Source organism: Hyla sarda, chromosome 13, assembly GCF_029499605.1.
Source record: "Hyla sarda isolate aHylSar1 chromosome 13, aHylSar1.hap1, whole genome shotgun sequence".
NCBI classification, from domain to species: domain Eukaryota; kingdom Metazoa; phylum Chordata; class Amphibia; order Anura; family Hylidae; genus Hyla; species Hyla sarda.
Genome location: NC_079201.1, coordinates 5761278 through 5786743, shown reverse-complemented (window position 1 = coordinate 5786743; position 25466 = coordinate 5761278). Strand labels below are relative to the sequence as shown.

Below are 25466 nucleotides of genomic sequence, written 5' to 3'. Positions count from 1 at the left end.
CCTACTAAGGAGGTATATATAATTTTATCATGTTTGTATTGTCTGCTGAAGAGGTGTATCTAATCCTATCATAGGCAATACTGTGCTGGCTCAGAGTATCTGAACCTCCCATGTGCGTCTTCTGGGCTGCTGTATGTGATTCTGTAAAACTGGTGTATCTAAAATATCATTTGAGACAGTGTCTGCTGGGCTGATATATCTAAACCTATCATGCGTGATACCATCTGCTGAGATGGTGTATCTGAGCTTCTCATGTGCAATGCTGTCTGCTAAGGTGGTGTATCTAAGCCTATCATGTCTAATATTGTATGCAGGACTAGTATATCTAAGATAGTAGGATATTAAATACTTGACTGGTGTATCTAAGCACTGTCCGGCCACTGTATCTAAGCTTATTGTGCAATACCGCCTGTTATATATATGACAGATGAGTAAATATATATAGGACAGGCTGGGTTGATAATGGTCTTACATATTACCCCGATCCGCTCTGGATGTGTTTTCTGTACTAAGGAGGTTAATGGGAACATTAGTAATCGGTGTCCCCCTATATACAACATCCCTTTCCTGCAGCTACAAGCGGCCGTCACCACTGCAGAATGAATTACATAACCATGGCCAAATGTGTGTTCACCTCTGTGTTGTATCGTTCCTCTGCTATCCCTCCTGGAAATGTATAAATAATGTGTTGATAGTGTCAGTGTAGGGGCACATCTAACAATAGTAATGCACAATTTCCAGTTTATTTATACAGCAATGGACGCCGGAGATCACTATATTTCTGCAAGATAGGACTCAATCACGTTCACATCTCATACAGGGAAAGCTGGGTGAGATGTGAGGAATGGTGCGATATCCTTAGCAGATTGTTTCCCAACCAGTGTGCCTCCAACTGTTGCAAAACAGCCAAAGGTTGTCTGGACATGCTGGGAGTTGCAGTTTTACAACAGCTGGAGGCACCCTGGTTGGGTGACACTGCCCTAGCAGAACATAGCTGGTCAGTTTATGGGCCAGTCCAGGTTTTTTTGTTTGCCTTGAATCAGCACAGGTGCTGAAGACTGCTCAGTAATGGGCTTACTAGAGAAGGGTTCTTTACTTTATTAATAGTCTTTGTCCATACACAGCGGGACACTATCAGCAGGGATTCACCAGTGTCAGAGTGTATAGTGGCACAAACCATTGTCGAATTATTCATACATTAAAGGAGTAGTCCAGTGGTGACCCAGTGGTGAACAACTTATCCCCTATCCTAAGGATAGGGGATAAGTTTGAGATCGCGGGGGGTTCCGACCGCTAGGGCCCCCTGCGATCTCCTGTACGGAGCCCCAACAGCCCGCGGGAAGGGGGCGTGTTGACCTCCACACGAAGCTGCGGCCGACACGCCCCCTCAATACAACTCTATGGCAGAGCCGAAGCGCTGCCTTCGGCAATCTCCGGCTCTGCCATAGAGATGTATTGAGGGGGCGTGTCGGCCGCAGCTTCGTGCGGAGGGCGACACCCGCTATCTGGCCGGAGAGCCGGGGCCCCGTACAGAGAGATCGCAGGGGGCCCAAGCGGTCGGACCCCCTGCGATCTCAAACTTATCCCCTATCCTTAGGATAGAGGATACGTTTTTCACCACTGGACTACCCCTTTAACAGGGGGAATTACAGAAGAAAAATATCATAAGGCATAATTTTTTATTTCTTATTTATTTACTTAGAAGCTGCAGAATATTACAGCAGAATTGACTACTCTATATCATTCAGAGATGCCACAAACTACTAATGTGATCTGACCTCTGGGATCCCCGCTGATCCCTAGAACAAATGGGGCCAAAAACCAGGAAAGCACAGCCACTAGGTCTGGGCGGTATACCGGTTCATACCGAATACCATATTTTTTGGGGTGCACGATATGAATTTTCCCCCATACCGCAATACCGGTTGGTCCCCTCACCCTCGGGAATGTATTATCAGCCCAGCGCTGCACTGTCCCCACATCGAGGAACAAATCATATGTGACCCGCCAGCGCTGTTCTGCCCCCCCCCCCCCCAAATTAATGATCAGCCCAGCGGGGTACTACTCACAGATGTCAAGCACTGCCCTCCTCCTCTTTGTTGGGGGCCTTCGGGCGCTGGAACTCACTGTACGCCAGTGGTCTCCAACAGCTGGAGGTCCGCAGGTTGGAGACCACTGGCGTACAGTATAACAAAGAGGACGAGGGCAGTGTTTGAAGGTGACATCTGTGAGTAGTACCCCGCTGGGCTGATCATTAATTGGGGGGGGGGGGGGGCAGAACAGCACTGGCGGGTCACATGATTTGGGAGGGGGGTCGCCGAACAACGCGCACGGGTCACATGAAAAGGGGGGGGGGAGTGAAAATACCATTATATACCGTGGAACCGCCGTAAGTTAACAAAATACTGTGATACACATATTTGGTCATACCGCCCAGCCCTACCACCCCCTTTGTTCCCTGTACCGTGGTCCAGCTCCACTCACTTGGTCCTGTTCGGAGCGGTGCTGTTCAGTAAAACCATCAAGCAGTTAGGTTTACAGCACAACCTGATCCCTTCGTTCCAGGGATAGGTGCGGGAAATTAGAGGTCGGACACCAGTCGCCACCCGTTGTCTTATTCTAGTAAAACCTGATATTTCTTGTACATACTTAATGTCCTCTCCCTTCGTATTAACATATGTGGTTCAGACTTATGTGCATGGAATCCCAAAGTAAATATTATTTTGACCAAGTGATTAGTATAGGAAGGATAAGGGCGATGGGATTGGTATTCAAATACGACTTCTGCTTCCTATGCAAACCAAAGGCAAATGTTATTTACATAGACAATCTAATGCCGCAGTGTTGTCAGAACTGAGATCATTTCTCCAGAGCCGTGAATATTTAATAGGACAAAGTCTCAGTCAACACCAAAGTCTCTACAAGTTATAGCAACGTATAGAGGGAAGAAAGAACAAGGGGAACTCTAACCACATGTGATAATACTGCTTACAGTCCATAGGGGGCAGTATTATAGTAGATATATTCTTGTATATAGGAGCAGTATTATAGTAGTTATATTCTTGTATATAGAAGGCAGTATTATAGTAGTTATATTCTTGTATATAGGAGCAGTATTATAGTAGTTATATTCTTGTATATAGGAGCAGTATTATAGTAGTTATATCCTTGTATATAGGAGACAGTATTATAGTAGTTATATTCTTGTATATAGGAGCACTATTATAGTAGTTATATTCTTGTATATAGGAGACAGTATTATAGTAGTTATATTCTTGTATATAGGAGCAGTATTATAGTAGTTATATTCTTGTATATAGGAGCAGTATTATAGTAGTTATATTCTTGTATATAGGAGCATTATTATAGTAGTTATATTCTTGTATATAGGAGACAGTATTGTAGTAGTTATATTCTTGTATATAGGAGCAGTATTATGGTAGTTATATTCTTGTATATAGGAGGCAGTATTATAGTAGTTATATTCCTGTATATAGGAGCAGTATTATAGTAGTTATATTCTTGTATATAGGAACAGTATTATAGTAGTTATATTCTTGTATATAGGAGGCAGTATTATAGTAGTTATATTCTTGTATATAGGAGCAGTATTATAGTAGTTATATTCTTGTACATAGGAGCAGTATTATAGTAGTTATATTCTTGTGGGAACAGTATTATAGTAGTCATATTCTTGTATATAGGAACAGTATTATAGTAGTTATATTCCTGTATATAGGAGCAGTATTATAGTAGTTATATTCTTGTATATAGGAGCAGTATTATAGTAGTTATATTCTTGTATATATAGGAGCAGTATTATAGTAGTTATATTCTTGTATATAGGAGCAGTATTATAGTAGTTATATTCTTGTATATAGGAGCCGTATTATAGTAGTTATATTCTTGTATATAGGAGCAGTATTATAGTAGTTATATTCTTGTATATAGGAGGCAGTATTATAGTAGTTATATTCTTGTATATAGGAGGCAGTATTATAGTAGTTATATTCTTGTATATAGGAGACAGTATTATAGTAGTTATATTCTTGTATATAGGGGCAGTATTATAGTAGTTATATTCTTGTATATAGGAGACAGTATTATAGTAGTTATATTCTTGTATATATAGGGGGCAGTATTATAGTAGTTATATTCTTGTATATAGGAGCAGTATTATAATAGTTATATTCTTGTATATAGGAGGCAGTATTATAGTAGTTATATTCTTGTATATAGGAGCAGTATTATAGTAGTTATATTCTTGTATATAGGAGCAGTATTATAGTAGTTATATTCTTGTATATAGGAGCAGTATTATAGTAGTTATATTCTTGTATATAGGAGACAGTATTATAGTAGTTATATTCTTGTATATAGGAGCAGTATTATAGTAGTTATATTCTTGTATAAAGGAGCAGTATTATAGTAGTTATATTCTTGTATATAGGAGGCAGTATTATAGTAGTTATATTCTTGTATATAGGAGCAGTATTATAGTAGTTATATTCTTGTATATAGGAGCAGTATTATAGTAATTATATTCTTGTATATAGGAGGCAGTATTATAGTAGTTATATTCTTGTATATAGGAGCAGTATTATAGTAGTTATATTCTTGTATATAGGAGCAGTATTATAGTAGTTATATTCTTGTATATAAGAGCAGTATTATAGTAGTTATATACTTGTATATAGGAGCAGTATTATAGTAGTTATATTCTTGTATATAGGAGCAGTATTATAGTAGTTATATTCTTGTATATAGGAGGCAGTATTATAGTAGTTATATTCTTGTATATAGGAGCAGTATTATAGTAGTTATATTCTTGTATATAAGAGCAGTATTATAGTAGTTATATACTTGTAAATAGGAGCAGTATTATAGTAGTTATATTCTTGTATATAGGAGCAGTATTATAGTAGTTATATTCTTGTATATAGGAGCAGTATTATAGTAGTTATATTCTTGTATATAGGAGCAGTATTATAGTAGATATATTCTTGTATATAGCAGTATTATAGTAGTTATATTCTTGTATATAGGAGGCAGTATTATAGTAGATATATTCTTGTGTATAGGAGCAGTATTATAGTAGTTATATTCTTGTATATAGGAGCAGTATTATAGTAGTTATATTCTTGTATATAGGAGCAGTATTATAGTAGATATATTCTTGTATATAGGAGCAGTATTATAGTAGTTATATTCTTGTATATAGGAGCAGTATTATAGTAGTTATATTCTTGTATATAGGAGACAGTATTATAGTAGTTATATTCTTGTATATAGGAGCAGTATTACAGTAGTTATATTCTTGTATATAGGAGCAGTATTATAGTAGTTATATTCTTGTATATAGGAGCAGTATTATAGTAGTTATATTCTTGTATATAGGAGCAGTATTATAGTAGTTATATTCTTGTATATAAGAGCAGTATTATAGTAGTTATATTCTTGTATATTTGAGCAGTATTATAGTAGTTATATTCTTGTATATAGGAGACAGTATTATAGTAGTTATATTCTTGTATATAGGAGCAGTATTACAGTAGTTATATTCTTGTATATAGGAGCAGTATTACAGTAGTTATATTCTTGTATATAGGAGCAGTATTATAGTAGTTATATTCTTGTATATAGGAGCAATATTATAGTAGTTATATTCTTGTATATAGAAGCAGTATTATAGTAGCTATATTCTTGTACATAGGAGCAGTATTATAGTAGTTATATTCTTGTATATAGGAGCAGTATTATAGTAGTTATATTCTTGTATATAGGAGAAGTATTATAGTAGTTATATTCTTGTATATAGGAGGCAGTATTATATTAGTTATATTCTTGTATATAGGAGTAGTATTATAGTAGTTATATTCTTGTATATAGGAGCAGTATTATAGTAGTTATATTCTTGTATATAGGAGCAGTATTATAGTAGTTATATTCTTGTTTATAGGAGCAGTACTATAGTAGTTGTATTCTTGTATATAGGAGCAGTATTATAGTAGTTATATTCTTGTATATAGGAGCAGTATTATAGTAGTTATATTCTTGTATATAGGAGGCAGTATTATAGTAGTTCTTTTCTTGTATATAGGAGCAGTATTATAGTAGTTATATACTTGTATATAGGAGCAGTATTATAGTAGTTATATTCTTGTATATAGGAGCAGTATTATAGTAGTTATATTCTTGTATATAGGAGCAGTATTATAGTAGTTATATTCTTGTATATAGGAGGCAGTATTATAGTAGTTATATTCTTGTATGTAGGAGAAAGTATTATAGTAATTATATTCTTGTATATAGGAGCGGTATTATAGTAGTTATATTCTTGTATATAGGAGTAGTATTATAGTAGTTATATTCTTGTATATAGGAGCTGTCACGATGCCGGCTGGCAGGTGGTGGATCCTCTGTGCCAGAGAGGGATTGGCGTGGACCGTGCTAGAGGATCGGTTCTAAGTCACTACTGGTTTTCACCAGAGCCCGCCGCAAAGCGGGATGGTCTTGCTGCGGCGGTAGTGACCAGGTCGTATCCCCTAGCAACGGCTCAACCTCTCTGGCTGCTGAAGATAGGCGCGGTACAAGGGAGTAGACAGAAGCAAGGTCGGACGTAGCAGAAGGTCGGGGCAGGCAGCAAGGATCGTAGTCAGGGGCAACGGCAGAAGGTCTGGAATCACAGGCAAGGAACACACAAGGAACGCTTTCACTGGCACTAGGGCAACAAGATCCGGCGAGGGAGTGAAGGGGAAGTGAGGTGATATAGGGAAGTGCACAGGTGTAAACACTAATTGGAACCACTGCACCAATCAGCGGTGCAGTGGCCCTTTAAATCGCAAAGACCCGGCGCGCGCGCGCCCTAGGGAGCGGGGCCGCGCGCGCCGGGACAGAACTGACGGGGAGCGAGTCAGGTACGGGAGCCGGGGTGCGCATCGCGAGCGGGCGCTACCCGCATCGCGAATCGCATCCCGGCCGGAGGTGGTAACGCAGCGCCCCGGGTCCGTGGAACCGACCGGGGCGCTGCAGTGAGGGAAGTGTAGCGAGCGCTCCGGGGAGGAGCGGGGACCCGGAGCGCTCGGCGTAACAGTACCCCCCCCCTTGGGTCTCCCCCTCTTCTTGGGGCCTGAGAACCTGAGGATCAGACTTTTGTCCAGGATATTGTCCTCAGGTTCCCAGGACCTCTCTTCTGGACCACAACCCTCCCAATCCACTAAAAAAAAAGTTTTTCCTCTGACTTTTTTAGAGGCCAAGATTTCTTTGACAGAGAAGATGTCCGAGGAGCCGGAAACAGGAGTGGGAGGAACAGATTTAGGAGAAAAACGGTTGAGGATGAGAGGTTTAAGAAGAGAGACGTGAAAGGCATTAGGGATACGAAGAGAAGGAGGAAGAAGAAGTTTGTAAGAGACAGGATTAATTTGAGACAAAACTTTAAAAGGACCAAGATAGCGTGGTCCCAACTTATAGCTCGGGACACGGAAACGGACATATTTAGCGGAGAGCCATACCTTGTCTCCAGGGGAAAAAATGGGAGGAGCTCTTCTTTTCTTATCTGCGAATCTCTTCATGCGAGAAGAAGCCTGTAAGAGAGAATTTTGGGTCTCTTTCCATATGGTGGAAAGATCACGAGAAATTTCATCCACAGCGGGCAGACCAGAGGGCAAGGGGGTAGGGAGGGGGGGAAGAGGGTGACGGCCGTACACCACGAAAAACGGAGATTTGGAGGAAGATTCAGAGATTCTGAAATTATACGAGAATTCGGCCCAAGGTAGAAGATCTGCCCAGTCATCCTGGCGGGAGGAAACAAAATGTCGTAAATAGTCACCCAAGATCTGGTTAATTCTCTCTACTTGTCCATTGGATTGAGGATGGTATGCAGAAGAAAAATTTAATTTAATCTTGAGTTGTTTACAGAGAGCCCTCCAGAATTTAGACACAAATTGGACGCCTCTATCCGAGACGATCTGTGTAGGCAACCCGTGAAGACGAAAAATGTGTACAAAAAATTGTTTAGCCAACTGAGGCGCTGAAGGAAGACCAGGAAGAGGGATGAAATGTGCCATTTTGGAGAATCGATCAACGACCACCCAAATAACAGTGTTGCCATGGGATGGGGGTAAGTCAGTAATAAAATCCATACCAATCAGAGACCAAGGTTGTTCGGGGACAGGTAGAGGATGAAGAAAACCAGCGGGCTTCTGGCGAGGAGTCTTATCCCGGGCACAGATAGTGCAGGCTCGCACAAAGTCCACCACATTAGTCTCTAGAGTCGGCCACCAATAGAAGCGAGAGATGAGTTGCACAGATTTCTTAATGCCCGCATGACCTGCGAGATGGGAGGAGTGACCCCATTTGAGGATCCCAAGGCGTTGGCGTGGAGAAACAAAGGTCTTTCCTGGAGGAGTTTGTCTGATGGAGGCTGGAGAAGTGGAAATCAGGCAGTCAGGAGGAATGATGTGTTGAGGAGAGAGTTCAATTTCAGAGGCATCTGAGGAACGAGAGAGAGCATCGGCCCTAATGTTCTTATCAGCAGGCCGAAAGTGAATTTCAAAATTAAATCGGGCAAAGAACAGAGACCACCTGGCCTGACGAGGATTCAGCCGTTGGGCAGACTGGAGGTAGGAGAGGTTCTTGTGATCGGTGTAAATAATAACTGGAAATCTTGATCCCTCCAGCAGATGCCTCCATTCCTCAAGTGCTAATTTAATGGCTAGAAGCTCTCGATCCCCGATGGAGTAGTTCCTCTCCGCCGGAGAGAAGGTCCTGGAAAAAAAACCACAAGTAACAGCATGCCCGGAAGAGTTTTTTTGTAGAAGGACAGCTCCAGCTCCCACTGAGGAGGCATCAACCTCCAATAGGAAGGGTTTAGATGGGTCAGGTCTGGAGAGCACGGGAGCCGAAGAAAAGGCAGACTTGAGTCGTTTAAAGGCGTCTTCCGCTTGAGGAGGCCAAGACTTGGGATCGGCATTTTTTTTTGTTAAAGCCACAATAGGAGCCACAATGGTAGAAAAATGTGGAATAAATTGCCTGTAATAATTGGCGAACCCCAAAAAACGTTGGATGGCACGGAGTCCGGAGGGGCGTGGCCAATCTAAGACGGCAGAGAGTTTATCTGGGTCCATTTGTAGTCCCTGGCCAGAGACCAAGTATCCTAGAAAAGGAAGAGATTGGCATTCAAACAGACATTTCTCTATTTTGGCATAGAGTTGATTATCACGAAGTCTCTGAAGAACCATACGGACATGCTGGCGGTGTTCTTCAAGATTGGCAGAAAAAATCAGGATATCGTCCAGATATACAACAACACAGGAGTATAGGAGATCACGAAAAATTTCATTAACAAAGTCTTGGAAGACGGCAGGGGCGTTGCATAGACCAAAGGGCATGACCAGATACTCAAAGTGTCCATCTCTGGTGTTAAATGCCGTTTTCCATTCATCCCCCTCTCTGATGCGGATGAGATTATAAGCACCTCTTAAGTCCAGTTTGGTAAAAATATGGGCACCTTGGAGACGATCAAAGAGTTCAGAGATGAGGGGTAGGGGGTAGCGGTTCTTAACCGTGATTTTATTAAGACCGCGGTAGTCAATGCAAGGACGTAGAGAGCCATCTTTTTTGGACACAAAGAAAAATCCGGCTCCGGCAGGAGAGGAGGATTTACGGATAAAGCCCTTTTTTAAATTTTCTTGGACGTATTCAGACATGGCAAGAGTCTCTGGGACGGACAGAGGATAGATTCTGCCCCGGGGTGGAGTAGTGCCCGGGAGGAGGTCAATGGGACAATCATAAGGCCTGTGAGGAGGTAGAGTCTCAGCTTGTTTTTTGCAAAAAACGTCCGCAAAGTCCATATAGGCCTTAGGGAGACCGGTTACATGAGGAAGCACAGGGACACGGCAAGGTTTACTGGGAACCGGTTTTAAGCAGTCCTTGGAACAAGAGGGCCCCCAACTCTTGATCTCCCCAGTGGACCAATCCAGGATTGGGGAATGGAGTTGAAGCCAGGGAAGTCCAAGAAGGATTTCAGAAGTGCAATTGGGGAGGACCAACAGTTCAATCCTCTCGTGATGAGATCCGATGCGCATTAGAAGGGGCTCCGTGCGGAAACGTATAGTACAGTCCAATCTTTCATTGTTTACACAATTGATGTAGAGGGGTCTGGCGAGACTGGTCACCGGGATGTTGAACCTGTTGACGAGAGAGGCCAAGATAAAATTTCCTGCAGATCCAGAGTCCAAGAAGGCCACAGCAGAGAAGGAGAAGGCAGAGGCAGACATCCGCACAGGCACAGTAAGACGTGGAGAAGCAGAGTAGACATCAAGGACTGTCTCACCTTTGTGCGGAGTCAGCGGACGTCTTTCCAGGCGGGGAGGACGGATAGGACAATCCTTCAGGAAGTGTTCGGTACTAGCACAGTACAGGCAGAGATTCTCCATGCGGCGTCGTGTCCTCTCTTGGGGTGTCAGGCGAGACCGGTCGACCTGCATAGCCTCCACGGCGGGAGGCACAGGAACAGGTTGCAGGGGACCAGAGGAGAGAGGAGCCGGGGAGAAGAAACGCCTCGTGCGAACAGAGTCCATATCCTGGCGGAGCTCCTGACGCCGTTCGGAAAAACGCATGTCAATGCGAGTGGCAAGATGGATGAGTTCATGTAGGTTAGCAGGGATTTCTCGTGCGGCCAGAACATCTTTAATGTTGCTGGATAGGCCTTTTTTAAAGGTCGCGCAGAGTGCCTCATTATTCCAGGATAATTCTGAAGCAAGGGTACGGAACTGTACGGCATACTCGCCAACGGAAGAATTACCCTGGACCAGGTTCAACAGGGCAGTCTCAGCAGAAGAGGCTCGGGCAGGTTCCTCAAAGACACTTCGAATTTCCGAGAAGAAGGAGTGTACAGAGGCAGTGACGGGGTCATTGCGGTCCCAGAGCGGTGTGGCCCAAGCCAGGGCTTTTCCAGACAGCAGGCTGACTACGAAAGCCACCTTAGACCTTTCAGTGGGGAACTGGTCCGACATCATCTCCAAGTGTAATGAACATTGGGAAAGAAAGCCACGGCAAAACTTAGAGTCCCCATCAAATTTATCCGGCAAGGATAGTCGTATTCCAGAAGCGGCCACTCGCTGCGGAGGAGGTACAGGAGCTGGCGGAGGAGATGATTGCTGGAGCTGTGGTAGTAACTGTTGTAGCATAACAGTCAGTTGAGACAGCTGTTGGCCTTGTTGCGCAATCTGTTGTGACTGCTGGGCGACCACCGTGGTGAGGTCAGCGACAACTGGCAGAGGAACTTCAGCGGGATCCATGGCCGGATCTACTGTCACGATGCCGGCTGGCAGGTGGTGGATCCTCTGTGCCAGAGAGGGATTGGCGTGGACCGTGCTAGAGGATCGGTTCTAAGTCACTACTGGTTTTCACCAGAGCCCGCCGCAAAGCGGGATGGTCTTGCTGCGGCGGTAGTGACCAGGTCGTATCCCCTAGCAACGGCTCAACCTCTCTGGCTGCTGAAGATAGGCGCGGTACAAGGGAGTAGACAGAAGCAAGGTCGGACGTAGCAGAAGGTCGGGGCAGGCAGCAAGGATCGTAGTCAGGGGCAACGGCAGAAGGTCTGGAATCACAGGCAAGGAACACACAAGGAACGCTTTCACTGGCACTAGGGCAACAAGATCCGGCGAGGGAGTGAAGGGGAAGTGAGGTGATATAGGGAAGTGCACAGGTGTAAACACTAATTGGAACCACTGCACCAATCAGCGGTGCAGTGGCCCTTTAAATCGCAAAGACCCGGCGCGCGCGCGCCCTAGGGAGCGGGGCCGCGCGCGCCGGGACAGAACTGACGGGGAGCGAGTCAGGTACGGGAGCCGGGGTGCGCATCGCGAGCGGGCGCTACCCGCATCGCGAATCGCATCCCGGCCGGAGGTGGTAACGCAGCGCCCCGGGTCCGTGGAACCGACCGGGGCGCTGCAGTGAGGGAAGTGTAGCGAGCGCTCCGGGGAGGAGCGGGGACCCGGAGCGCTCGGCGTAACAGGAGCAGTATTATAGTAGTTATATTCTTGTATATAGGAGCAGTATTATAGTAGTTATATTCTTGTTTATAGGAGCAGTACTATAGTAGTTATATTCTTGTATATAGGAGCAGTAGACAAGTAGACAAAACAGACATGGCCCCACATCTACAAATTGTAATTTGATCTACTTGCTTCTCTAAATTCAAAAACTAACAGGTTGTTAGTATAAATTTTGATAAAAAAAAGAACAAGCCCACTCGCCACATCAAGGCCACCTATTTAGAGTGGGTCCCTAACGTCCCTAGCATAAAATGGCGTTGCACTGGGTGGCGAATGAAAGGATCTGCTACTCCTCATTATATGCCCCTGGCATAAGTGCCCTAGTTCCACCTTGGTTTGTGTAACCTTCCCTGGCGCCAGAAGAGTGTCTCCCTCATAGGAAAAGATGACAGACAAGTAAGTATAAAGAACACACTCTGATCTTTATTACTACAAAGTATTGGTATATAAAAGTGAAGGGCGTATCTACCAATTTTAGCCAATAGCAGAAAGTTTCAATTCTTTTAGCGAGCGACCTCAGTTACGAGAAACGAAACATATTAAGAACATAACCTTGAAAAACCTTGAGAGCTTACAAAAAGAGATAAGAAAGAAAAATAAAATAATAATTAAGGAGAACTCTAGCTGCAGCCTTTCAGCAACCACCACCGCCGCAACACCAGTGCCCACAGGGGGAACGACCCCCTGGCACAAACATTTTTAACAGTACAAAAGACGGGCTGCTTCTTCTGCTGCTCATGCATCAATTGCAGGTATGTGCAGAGGGGAAGCAATTTCGTATATCCCCCAGACTGGATCCATGTATAAAATTAACTTTTACCTGACCTGTGACTCCGAATTTATTATTTACATTCTTTGGTGTCCCTGTAATTTAATTTATGTGGGAGAAACCACAAATGACTTTGACACGATTTAACCAGCATAGATATAGCATTAGGAAAAAAACACATAGATCAACCAGTTTTTAAAGGGGTACTCCGGTGCTTAGACATCTGATCGTGGGAGTTCCGCCGCTGGGGACCCCCATGATCTTGCACGCTGCACCCCGTTTGTAATCAGTCCCCGGAGCGTGTTCGCTCCGGGTCTGATTACCGGCGACCGCAGGGCCGACGGCGTGTGACGTCACGCCTCAACCCCCGTGTGACGTCACGCTCAGCCCCTCAATGCAAGCCTATGGGAGGGGGCATGCTAGCTGTCACACCCCCCATAGACTTGCATTGAGGGGCGGAGCGTGACATCACACGGGGGCGGAGGCGTGACACCACACGCCGCCGTCCCGTGATCGACAGTAATCAGACCCTTGGATAGGGGATAAGATGTCTAAGCACTGGAGAACCCCTTTAAGCACTTTGTAGAATATAACCACCAAGAACGAGATTTGAGAGCCATGATTGCGGACCCCATCCCCCCTCTTATGCGAGGAGGTGATAGGGTGTCCATATTGAAAAAACGTGAATTACAGTGGATATTCAAATTGGGATCTCTCAAACCGGGAGGACTCAATGTTGAATTTAAAATCAGTAATAAAATGTACACTAAATAACCTCCAGATACAGCCCCATGTTGTTTCTTCATTTTTTTGTTCTGAATAAGAATTGATGAATGGACACAGTGTATACCGTATTTTTCGCCGTATAAGATGCACTTTTTCTTCCCCAAAACTGGGGGGGAGGGGGGGGGGGAAAGTTGGTGCGTCTTATACGGCAAATACACATTAAAACCCTGTCCTATTGCGGCGGTCCCTGCGGCCATCAACAGCGGGACCAGCGGCTAATACAGGACATCACCGATTGCGATGATGCCCTGTATTAACCCTTCAGACACGGCGATCAAAGCTGACCACTGCGCCTGAAGCGAAAGTGACACTAACCTGGCTGCTCAGTCGGGCTGTTCGGGACCGCCGCGGTGAAATTGCGTCGTCCCGAACAGCTTACAGGACACTGGGAGGGACCTTACCTGCCTCCTCGGTGTCTGCTCCGTGCCGGGATACTCTGCATGGCTGGCGCTCTCCTTCGTCGTCATCATGTCGTCGCGCACGCCGTCCCGTCATCCAATAGGAGCGGCATGCGTAGCGGCGTGCAGAGCAACGTGATGGCGGCGACGGAGAGCGAGGATACCGGAGCGACGGGGACACCCCGGGGACGCGGCGACAGCGATGGAGGGCGACATCCAGGGCAGCGGTGACAAGTCCGGAGCGACGGGGACACATGAGTATTACCTCCTATACCAGTGATCTTCAACCTGCGGACCTCAAGATGTTGCTAAACTACAACTCCCAGCATGCCCGGACAGCCAACGGCTGTCCGGGCATGCTGGGAGTTGCAGTTTTGCAACATCTGAAGGTCTGCAGGTTGAAGATCACTGTCTTATACTTTACATTGTATTTGGTTCAGAATCTTTATTTTCTGAATTTTTATCCTTTAAAATTGGGTGCGTCTTATATGCCGGAGCGTCTTATATGACGAAAAATACGGTATATATATATATATATATATATATATATATATATATATATATATATATAAAGAAATGAGTTAAGATTTTGTACCGCAAGGGCATAGGCATATATGCATATATTTGCTCTTGTAGATGTATATTCGCTTTTTACTAATTGTATCTTTTTGCACATATCTTCTACAGGTTTGGGCTGAAATGGGATTAAGAACACTGCACCAATCAACATAACTATATTATATATATAGAATTTGTTTAGCAGAGAGGACTGAACTAGCAGCATTGTTATGTGTGAAGAGTAATGTGGCACTACCATAGTGTCTTGAGAAATCTTAGAATATATGAAATCCTTTCTGCAGTGTGCGGTGGGCGGGTATGTCAGTATTCATGGGAGCAGGTGTGAAGTCTGATGGGCGCTGCGGTGCTGCCAGTTACATCCTGACAGGTACAGGACCTTTAGGAACTGACAGCCTTGCCCCCAATACACTGAAGATCTATGTCTGCCAGATAATAAGATGGCGCTGTGTGTGCTGGTGCTGATACACGCATGCACAAGCCGCAGTGCCTGCCATTACTATGGAGACTTGATGCCATCGTATGATTGGTCCATACTGTCTGGGTGCGTGGTGATGCAGCTGAGTAATGTCTCACGATAACTTACACTTTGTTTACAATCGTAGTTGACTGGTGAGTGCTCCTCCCCCCGTTTCATGTCTAATCTATGCTGTTAATTGCACTGTCACTCTGTATTTGCAGGATATGTGGTATAAGGACACATGTATTATTATGCTCTTTACTTGTATCGATGCACATACTGTACTAAATATACTTGGGATCTTGGATGTTTTTGTATATGTATTTTACACTAATTGATTGATGTAATGTTGTGGCTATTTAGGAGCCAGTGTTTGTTCATTGCACTATGCCTGAGGATGGTGGTAGGAGACTACCGAAATGTGGCACTTTATTTTTGCTGAAGATGGAATAAATGGTACTTTTTTTGCACTAAGATACTTTTTGTGTGCTGCGGTTATCTCTTTTTATTGAAGTTGGAGTCATTAACCAAGCCTCCTATGACTGCGCCCACCTCTTAATTTGAGATAGATAGATATGAGATAGATAGATATGAGATAGATAGATAGATATGAGATAGATATGAGATATAGATAGATATGAGATAGATAGATATGAGATAGATATGAGATATAGATAGATATGAGATAGATATGAGATATAGATAGATATGAGATAGATAGATATGAGATAGATAGATATGAGATAGATAGATATGAGATAGATATGATATAGATAGATAGATATGAGATATACATAGATATGAGATAGATAGATATGAGATAGATAGATAGATATGAGATAGATAGATATGAGATAGATAGATATGAGATAGATATGATATAGATAGATAGATATGAGATATACATAGATATGAGATAGATAGATATGAGATAGATAGATATGAGATAGATATGATATAGATAGATAGATATGAGATAGATAGATATGAGATAGATAGATAGATAGATATGAGATAGATAGATATGAGATAGATATGAGATATAGATAGATATGAGATAGATATGAGATAGATAGATATGAGACAGATAGATATGAGATAGATAGATATGAGATAGATATGAGATAGATATGAGATAGATAGATATGGGATAGATAGATATGAGATAGATAGATATGAGATATATGAGATAGATAGATATGAGATAGATATGAGATAGATAGATATGAGAAATATGAGAGATAGATATGAGATAGATAGATAGATATGAGATAGATATGAGATATATATATATAGGTAGATAGATAGATATGAGATAGATAGATATGAGATAGATAGATATGAGATAGATAGATAGATATGAGATAGATAGATATGAGATATAGATAGATAGATATGAGATAGATAGATATGAGATATAGATAGATAGATATGAGATAGATAGATAGATATGAGAGAGATAGATACATATGAGATAGATAGATAGATATGAGATAGATATGAGATATATGAGAGATAGATAGATATGAGATAGATATGAGATATATGAGAGATAGATAGATAGATATGAGATAGATAGATAGATATGAGATAGATAGATATGAGATAGATATGAGATAGATAGATATGGGATAGATAGATAGATATGAGATAGATAGATATGAGATATATGAGAGATAGATAGATATGAGATATATGAGAGACAGATATGAGATAGATAGATATGAGAAATATGAGAGATAGATATGAGATAGATAGATAGATATGAGATAGATATGAGATATATATATATAGGTAGATAGATAGATATGAGATAGATAGATATTAGATAGATAGATATGAGATAGATAGATATGAGATAGATAGATATGAGATAGATATGAGATAGATAGATATGAGATATAGATAGATAGATATGAGATAGATAGGTATGAGATAGATAGATATGAGATATAGATAGATAGATATGAGATAGATAGATAGATATGAGAGAGATAGATACATATGAGATAGATAGATAGATATGAGATAGATATGAGATATATGAGAGATAGATAGATAGATATGAGATAGATAGATATGAGATAGATAGATATATGAGAGATAGATAGATAGATATGAGATAGATAGATAGATATGAGAGATAGATAATTTCCTATCTCCACTATCCCCTCGCCTCTATAACCTATTCATCACCTGATAACTCGGTTCCTGCCTTAGAACAAGTGGAGTTATACTAGAGCCCAATATACACGGAGCGGAGGACACGATTCTCTCCTCTATATGACAGTTTAAAGGGACAAAGAGGGTGTGACCTCCAAGCCACGCCCCCGTCCTCTGATTGGCTACCGCGCGTTCCATTGATGTCAGTGCCGGCTTCCCATTGGCTGTCGCCTCGCTCTGTGATGTCATTGAGAAGTTTTGTGCTCTGGTCCCCACGTGCGGGCAGCAGTGACAGCTAGAGGTGTGCACAGGAGGGGATTTGGCACAGTGTGGCATCATCTCTATATAACAGTAATGCTGAGGATAATAGCAGCTGTACACAAGAGGGGCATCACAGGAGATCAATGGATCCGCTAATGGGGATTGGGTGGAGATCAGAGCTCCATGTCTGTACCAGGGGAGGAGGACTGCAGGGTACACACTGCTTGCTGTAATACTATGGCCTCCTGCCTAACATGACACCCCCCAGTGCCCTGCCTGACACACTGTCCCGGAGCATTTATAGGAGGTTAGTGCTGATCCTGTGCTCCCTGCTCATGTCCTTCTATGTCTTCTACTGCCTGACCGAGCAGAGCCTGCCGGGGCCCATCATCGGGACCCCCGAGGAGGAAGAAGCCGGGTACCTGGACCCCCACCTGCCCATCTGGCACTCGGTAAAGAGGAGAAGACTGATCCTGTCTAGGCTGGCAGGGCAGAGAGTAAGCGTGCGCCAGGGGGCGCTGTGGAGTCGCCTCTTCCCCAATGTTGGGGTACCGTACCCTGTGTCAGCCCAGGAGGGCATCACCCTAACTTCACTGGGGGAAGGGAGCAAGAAGCTGCCACAGTCCATCATTATTGGGGTGAAGAAAGGGGGGACCAGGGCCCTGCTGGAGTTCCTGAGGGTGCACCCCGACATCAGGGCTGTGGGGGCTGAACCCCACTTCTTTGATAGGAACCATGACAAGGGACTGGACTGGTACAGGTGAGTGATGATGCTGCTGTTGCTGCTTCAGGGGGTGGAGATCCTGAATCTCTACCGCCTCACACTGGCCAGAAGTGGAAATGTCAGTATGTATCCAGCTCTGCAGGATGGTGCTCCCTCTCCATCTGTCTGGGACTTGTAGTTCCCCCACAGCAGGAGAGTCCTAGTCTACCATACAATGAAGTCCTTCACACCTGTATGCATTCCAGTGTTCCCCAACCCCTGGCTCTCAAGCTTGTGGAGAACTACAACTCCCAGCATTCCCGGACAGCAGATGGTCCACAGGTTGGGAGACACTGATCTCTGCCATGATGGAATTAACCCTTAACAGACCATGACGTGTACATTTCATCATATATTGGTGTTTACTAACCAGGGTGCCTCCAGCTGTTGTAGAACTACAACTCCCAGCAAGCTCTGAAAGCTGGTGGACCACGGGTTGGGAGACACCGACCTATGCAATGATGGAATTAACCCTTATCAGACCATGAATAAGCTATGTTCATACCTCATCTTATATGAGTGTTTCCCAACCTGCGTGCCTCCAGCTGTTGCAGAACTACAACTCCCAGCATGTCTGTACAGCCGGAGATCCACAGGTTGGGAGACACTGATCAATGCAATGATGAAATGAACCCCTATCAGACCATGACAAAGCTATGTTCATACCTCATCTTATATGACTGTTTCCCAACCTGCGTGCCTCCAGCTGTCGCAGAACTACAACTCCCAGCATGCTCTGACTGCTGGTGGTCCAGGGGTTGGGAGACACTGATCAATGCAATGATGAAATTAACCCCATCAGACCATGACAAAGCTACGTGTATACATCACCCTATCTCAGTATTTTCCAACCAGGGTGCCTCCAGCTGTCGCAGAACTACAACTCCCAGCATGCTCTGACTGCTGGTGGTCCAGGGGTTGGGAGACACTGATCTATGCAATGATGAAATTAACCCTTTTCAGACCAGGACAAAGCTACGTGTATACCTCATCCTATATGAGTGTTTCCCATCCAGGGTGCCTTCAGCTGTTGCAAAACTACAACTCCCAGCATGCCCGGAGTTGTAGTTTTGCAACAGCTGGAGGCACCTTAGTTTGATAAGACTTCCAGTGAATAAAAGGTTAAAATCAAATTTTTAACCCTCTTCTGCACAGATGCTACAGATATGTATCTTACAGTGTAAAGTTAACCCTTTGGTGCAAAAAAAAAACAAACCTAAAAAAATTAACCCTAAAATTATCAGTCAATGTATTGGTGGAGGAAGCGACCAGCATAGATTTAACTCTTTAGGTCCTAATGCATTGGGGATATAATGTTTGTATTATGGGTGTGCGGAGTTGTAATACACCCCCTATATATATCATGTTTGTATTATGGGTGTGCAGAGTTGTAATACACCCCCTATATATATCATGTTTGTATTATGACTGTGCAGAGTTGTAATACATCCCCTATATATCATGTTTGTATTATGGGTGTGCAGAGTTGTAATACATCCCCTATATATCATGTTTTTATTATGGGTGCGCGGAGTTGTAATACACCCCCTATATATCATGTTTGTATAATGGGTGTGCAGAGTTGTAATACATCCCCAATATATCATGTTTGTATTATGGGTGTTTGGAGTTGTAATACATCCCCTATATATCATGTTTGTAGTATGGGTTTGCAGAGTTGTAATACGTCCCCTATATATCATGTTTGTACTACGGGTGTTTGGAGTTGTAATACTTCCCCTATATATCATGTTTGTATTATGGGTGTGCAGAGTTGTAATACTTCCCCTATATATCATGTTTGTATTATGGGTGTGCAGAGTTGTAATACACCCCCTATATATATCATGTTTGTATTATGACTGTGCAGAGTTGTAATACACCCCCTATATATATCATATTTGTATTATGGGTGTGCGGAGTCGTAATACACCCCCTATATATCATGTTTGTATTATGGGTGTGCAGAGTTGTAATACATCCCCTATATATCATGTTTGTATTATGGGTGTTCAGAGTTGTAATACGTCCCGTATATATCATGTTTGTATTATGGGTGTGCAGAGTTGTAATACATTCCCTATATATCATGTTTGTATTATGGGTGTTTGGAGTTGTAATACATCCCCTATATATCATGTTTGTATTATGGGTGTGCAGAGTTGTAATACATCCCCTATATATCATGTTTGTATTATGGGTGTTCAGAGTTGTAATATGTCCCATATATATCATGTTTGTATTATGGGTGTGCAGAGTTGTAATACATTCCCTATATATCATGTTTGTACTATGGGTGTGCGGAGTTGTAATACATCCCCTATATATCATGCTTGTATTATGGGTGTGCAGAGTTGTAATACATCCCCTATATATCATGTTTGTATTATGGGTGTTCAGAGTTGTAAAACATTCCCTATATATCATGTTTGTACTATGGGTGTGCGGAGTTGTAATACATCCCCTATATATCATGTTTGTATTATGGGTGTGCAGAGTTGTAATACATCCCCTATATATCATGTTTGTATTATGGGTGTGCGGAGTCGTACTACATCCCCTATATATCATGTTTGTACTACGGGTGTGCAGAGTTGTAATACATCCCCTATATATCATGTTTGTATTATGGGTGTGCAGAGTTGTAATACATCCCCTATATATCATGTTTGTATTATGGGTGTGCGGAGTCGTACTACATCCCCTATATATCATGTTTGTACTACGGGTGTGCAGAGTTGTAATACATCCCCTATATATCATGTTTGTATTATGGGTGTGCAGAGTTGTAATACATCCCCTATATATCATGTTTGTATTATGGGGGTTCAGAGTTGTAATACATCCCCTATATATCATGTTTGTATTATGGGTGTTTGGAGTTGTAATACACCCCCTATTTATCATGTTTGTATTATGGGTGTGCGGAGTCGTAATACACCCCCTATATATCATGTTTGTATTATGGGTGTGCGGAGTCGTAATACACCCCCTATATATCATGTTTGTATTATGGGTGTGTGGAGTTGTAATACATCCCCTATATATATCATGTTTGTACTACGGGTGTTTGGAGTTGTAATACACCCCCTACATATCATGTTTGTACTACGGGTGTTTGGAGTTGTAATACATCCCCTACATATCATGTTTGTATTATGGGTGTGCGGAGTTGTAATACACCACCTATATATCTTGTTTGTACTACGGGTGTGCAGAGTTGTAATACATCCCCTATATATCATGTTTGTATTATGGGGGTTCAGAGTTGTAATACACCCCCTATTTATCATGTTTGTATTATGGGTGTTTGGAGTTGTAATACACCCCCTATATATCATGTTTGTATTATGGGTGTTTGGAGTTGTAATACACCCCCTATATATCATGTTTGTATTATGGGTGTGCAGAGTTGTAATACACCCCCTATATATCATGTTTGTATTATGGGTGTTCAGAGTTGTAATACATCCCCTATATATCATGTTTGTATTATGGGTGTGCAGAGTTGTAATACACCCCCTATATATCCTGTTTGTATTATGGGTGTTTGGAGTTGTAATACTTCCCCTATATATCATGTTTGTATTATGGGTGTTTGGAGTTGTAATACATCCCCTATATATCATGTTTGTATTATGGGTGTTCAGAGTTGTAATACATCCCCTATATATCATGTTTGTATTATGGGTGTTTGGAGTTGTAATACATCCCCTATATATCATGTTTGTATTATGGGTGTTTGGAGTTGTAATACATCCCCTATATATCATGTTTGTATTATGGGTGTTTGGAGTTGTAATACATCCCCTATATATCATGTTTGTATTATGGGTGTTTGGAGTTGTAATACATCCCCTATATATCATGTTTGTATTATGGGTGTTCAGAGTTGTAATACATCCCCTATATATCATGTTTGTAGTATGGGTGTTTGGAGTTGTAATACATCCCCTATATATCATGTTTGTATTATGGGTGTTTGGAGTTGTAATACATCCCCTATATATCATGTTTGTATTATGGGTGTTTGGAGTTGTAATACATCCCCTATATATCATGTTTGTATTATGACTGTGCAGAGTTGTAATACATCCCCTATATATCATGTTTGTAGTATGGGTGTTTGGAGTTGTAATACATCCCCTATATATCATGTTTGTATTATGGGTGTTTGGAGTTGTAATACATCCCCTATATATCATGTTTGTATTATGGGTGTTTGGAGTTGTAATACATCCCCTATATATCATGTTTGTATTATGGGTGTTTGGAGTTGTAATACATCCCCTATATATCATGTTTGTATTATGACTGTGCAGAGTTGTAATACATCCCCTATATATCATGTTTGTATTATGGGTGTTTGGAGTTGTAATACATCCCCTATATATCATGTTTGTATTATGGGTGTTTGGAGTTGTAATACATCCCCTATATATCATGTTTGTATTATGGGTGTTTGGAGTTGTAATACATCCCCTATATATCATGTTTGTATTATGACTGTGCAGAGTTGTAATACATCCCCTATATATCATGTTTGTATTATGGGTGTTCAGAGTTGTAATACGTCCTCTATAGTGTGGCTGTAGATTTTTTTTGGCTTCAATGCAGATTTAATTATGTGTTCAATCATTGAGTTTACATTGAGATTCCGTACGTGTGAACGTAGCCTTAGGGCTCGTTTACACGGGCGGAATTGGGAGCGAGATTAGTATATCTCATTTTTTTCCCGAGACACGTGTCATCAGAGAGCACTTAGACAGAAAAGAACAACTTTAACTTCAGAAGCTCATAAGTACTGAAAGGATTAAGATTTTTTAATAGAAGTAATTTACAAATCTGTTTAACTTTCTGGAGCCAGTTGATATATAAAAAAAAAGTTTTTTCCTGGAATACCCCTTTAACATCATGTTCTGTAAAATCCTCTGTAAATCGAAATTGTTGGGTAGTTATAAACTGTAGTAAGTCATTCCAGTTTGTAGGAAAGAGGGGTGGAACTATAACTCCGCCCCACAGCGCCTGTCACCCAGCTTTCCCCTCCACCTCCGTTTCTTGTTGTTTCCAGATGATTAAAGTCAAACAAGACTTTCCATCCTCCAGAGTCTTTTATGTTCTATTATTTTCACCTCCTTTGATGGGTTTATGATGGATATATACTCTTTTATTGGTTCCTGTGATGCTGTAATGGATTCATAGTTGGGTAATTTTTGCGAAAGCTGGGTAAAACCAATATGGCTGCTCTTGCAAGACTATCACCCAGCTTTCCTAGAGTAAAAAAAAATGCACCATTCATTACATCTCATATGACTCAAGACAGGAAGACTTCTTCCTATTGGCTCTCCATCTACTTAGTTTGTAAGAGTTTATATTAGTTTATATTATTCTTAGTAAGAGTTTATTATATATTAGTCACCTAGTCTAATGCTTTTCCATCTAGGGTGCCTCCAGTTGTTGCAAAACTACAACTCCCAGCACAACTATTCTTAGCCGTTGGCTGTCCGGGCATGCTGGAGGTTTTAGTTTTGCAACAGCTGGAGGCACACTGCTTGGGTAACACTGCTCTACAGAATTGATGTATCTAAGCTTATTGTATGATACTGCCTGCTAAGAAGATATACAGTGGTCCCTCAAGTTACAATATTAATTGGTTCCAGGACGACCATTGTATGTTGAGACCATTGTATGTTGAGACCAGAACTCTATGGAAACCTGGTAATTGGTTCTGAAACCCCAAAATGTCATCCAAAAATAGGTAAAAAAGTGAGGATTAAAGAAAAATAAGTAGGAGATAAAGCTTTTCCATACATAGAAAAGTAAGAAAGAGCTTCTGTAAATCACTGTCTATGTCAGTGTTTCCCAACCAGGGTGCCTCCAGCTATTGCAAAACTACAACTCCCAGCATGCCCGGACAGCCGTTGGCTGTCCGGGCATGCTGGGAGTTGTAGTTTTGCAACAGCTGGAGACACCCTGGTTGGGAAACAATGGTTTATGTAGAGGACAGGAGCTTCTTCAGGGTCCTATACAGTACACACAGTGCCCCAAATGGAGCCGCCCTTACTTGGTGTCCAAAGGAGCAGCTAACCCTGGCACAGGTAAGGAGTAGTACAGAACTTGTAGTTCCTCCCTGTACTGTAGGGGGCGCTACCAGACACCAGTCAGTGCATGCACCTCAGTATTACAGGTGATTTACCAGTAAAATGCCCATTCTGATTGGTCAGTTCCTCCAGTTGTGACAGGTATCACAGATCTGTCTGTACATTGTATGTTGAGTCTGGTTTCAAGTTACAATGGCCCAGAAAAGACCATTGTATGTTGAAACTATTGTATGTTGAGGCCATTGTAAGTTGAGGGATCACTGTACAGTGGAGCAAAAAAGTATTTAGTCAGCCACCAATTGTGCAAGTTCTCCCACTTATAAAGATTATATATATATATATATATATATATATATATATATATATATATATATATATATATATGTAAAGGCTGTAATTATCATCATAGGTTATAACCTCAACTATGAGAGACAGAATGAGAAAAAATCCATAAAATCACATTGGCCCTTATTTACTATTGCAAACCTGACATGTTTTGTCGGGGTATTCGCCAGAATTGAAAAAACCCAGACTAACTCTCCATTTCGCTAAGAAAACCCGAAAAAGGGGCATGGTAGGTGGGAAAAGGGTCGTGGTCACCAAAAAGGGACGTGTTCCTGACATTTTCACAAAAACCCAACATATTTACTAAGGTTTCCGCAGAAAATGTGGTGGATTTCACTTACGTACTTTTACTGTGCAGGACACTAAAGGGGACATTATTATCGTTTAGCGTTCTTAGTAGCAGTATAGTGGTATCCAAATATTGGTTATGGTGTGGCGGTATTATGTGGCCCTTGTATACTAGTATTATTGCTAATATTGGTCACATTATACAAGATTTGGTCAGTAACAGTTTGATGATAATATTTTGGGTGCATTTGTGTGCGCTGTGGTTTGTGTGTTTATATATATAAACATCCATTTTTATATAAATACATGTATGTAGTTATATAAAATAAATAAATATTTATATATATATATATATTATATATATATATATATATATATATATATATTTATTTTTATATAAATACATACATGTATGTTTGTATTTAGTTATATGGCAGCGGGTACTTTTTTATTGTCTGCCTCCTGAGGTTAGATTCACCCCAAGCTATATCTTTCTC

General features: G+C 41.9%; 2 protein-coding genes across 9 annotated transcripts in view; one reads left to right on the top strand and one right to left on the bottom strand.

Annotated features, from left to right (window-relative positions):
• The window catches only part of LOC130297600 (protoheme IX farnesyltransferase, mitochondrial), a 492900-nt gene that overhangs the window by 340220 nt on the left and 127214 nt on the right, over positions 1-25466 (bottom strand). The gene's annotated exons all lie outside the window — the stretch shown is intronic.
• Positions 1-25466, top strand: part of LOC130297601 (heparan sulfate glucosamine 3-O-sulfotransferase 3A1-like) — a 191701-nt gene that overhangs the window by 71130 nt on the left and 95105 nt on the right. Inside the window, exon 1 of one of the 5 annotated variants that reach the window (XM_056550259.1) lies at positions 17533-18232. The exons of the other annotated variants lie outside the window; for them this stretch is intronic. Within the exon in view, the coding sequence (XP_056406234.1) occupies positions 17727-18232 (506 nt within the window). The 5' untranslated portion in view covers positions 17533-17726. Of the gene's footprint in view, positions 1-17532; positions 18233-25466 lie in introns of those variants that run through there. 5 annotated transcript variants of the gene reach the window in all.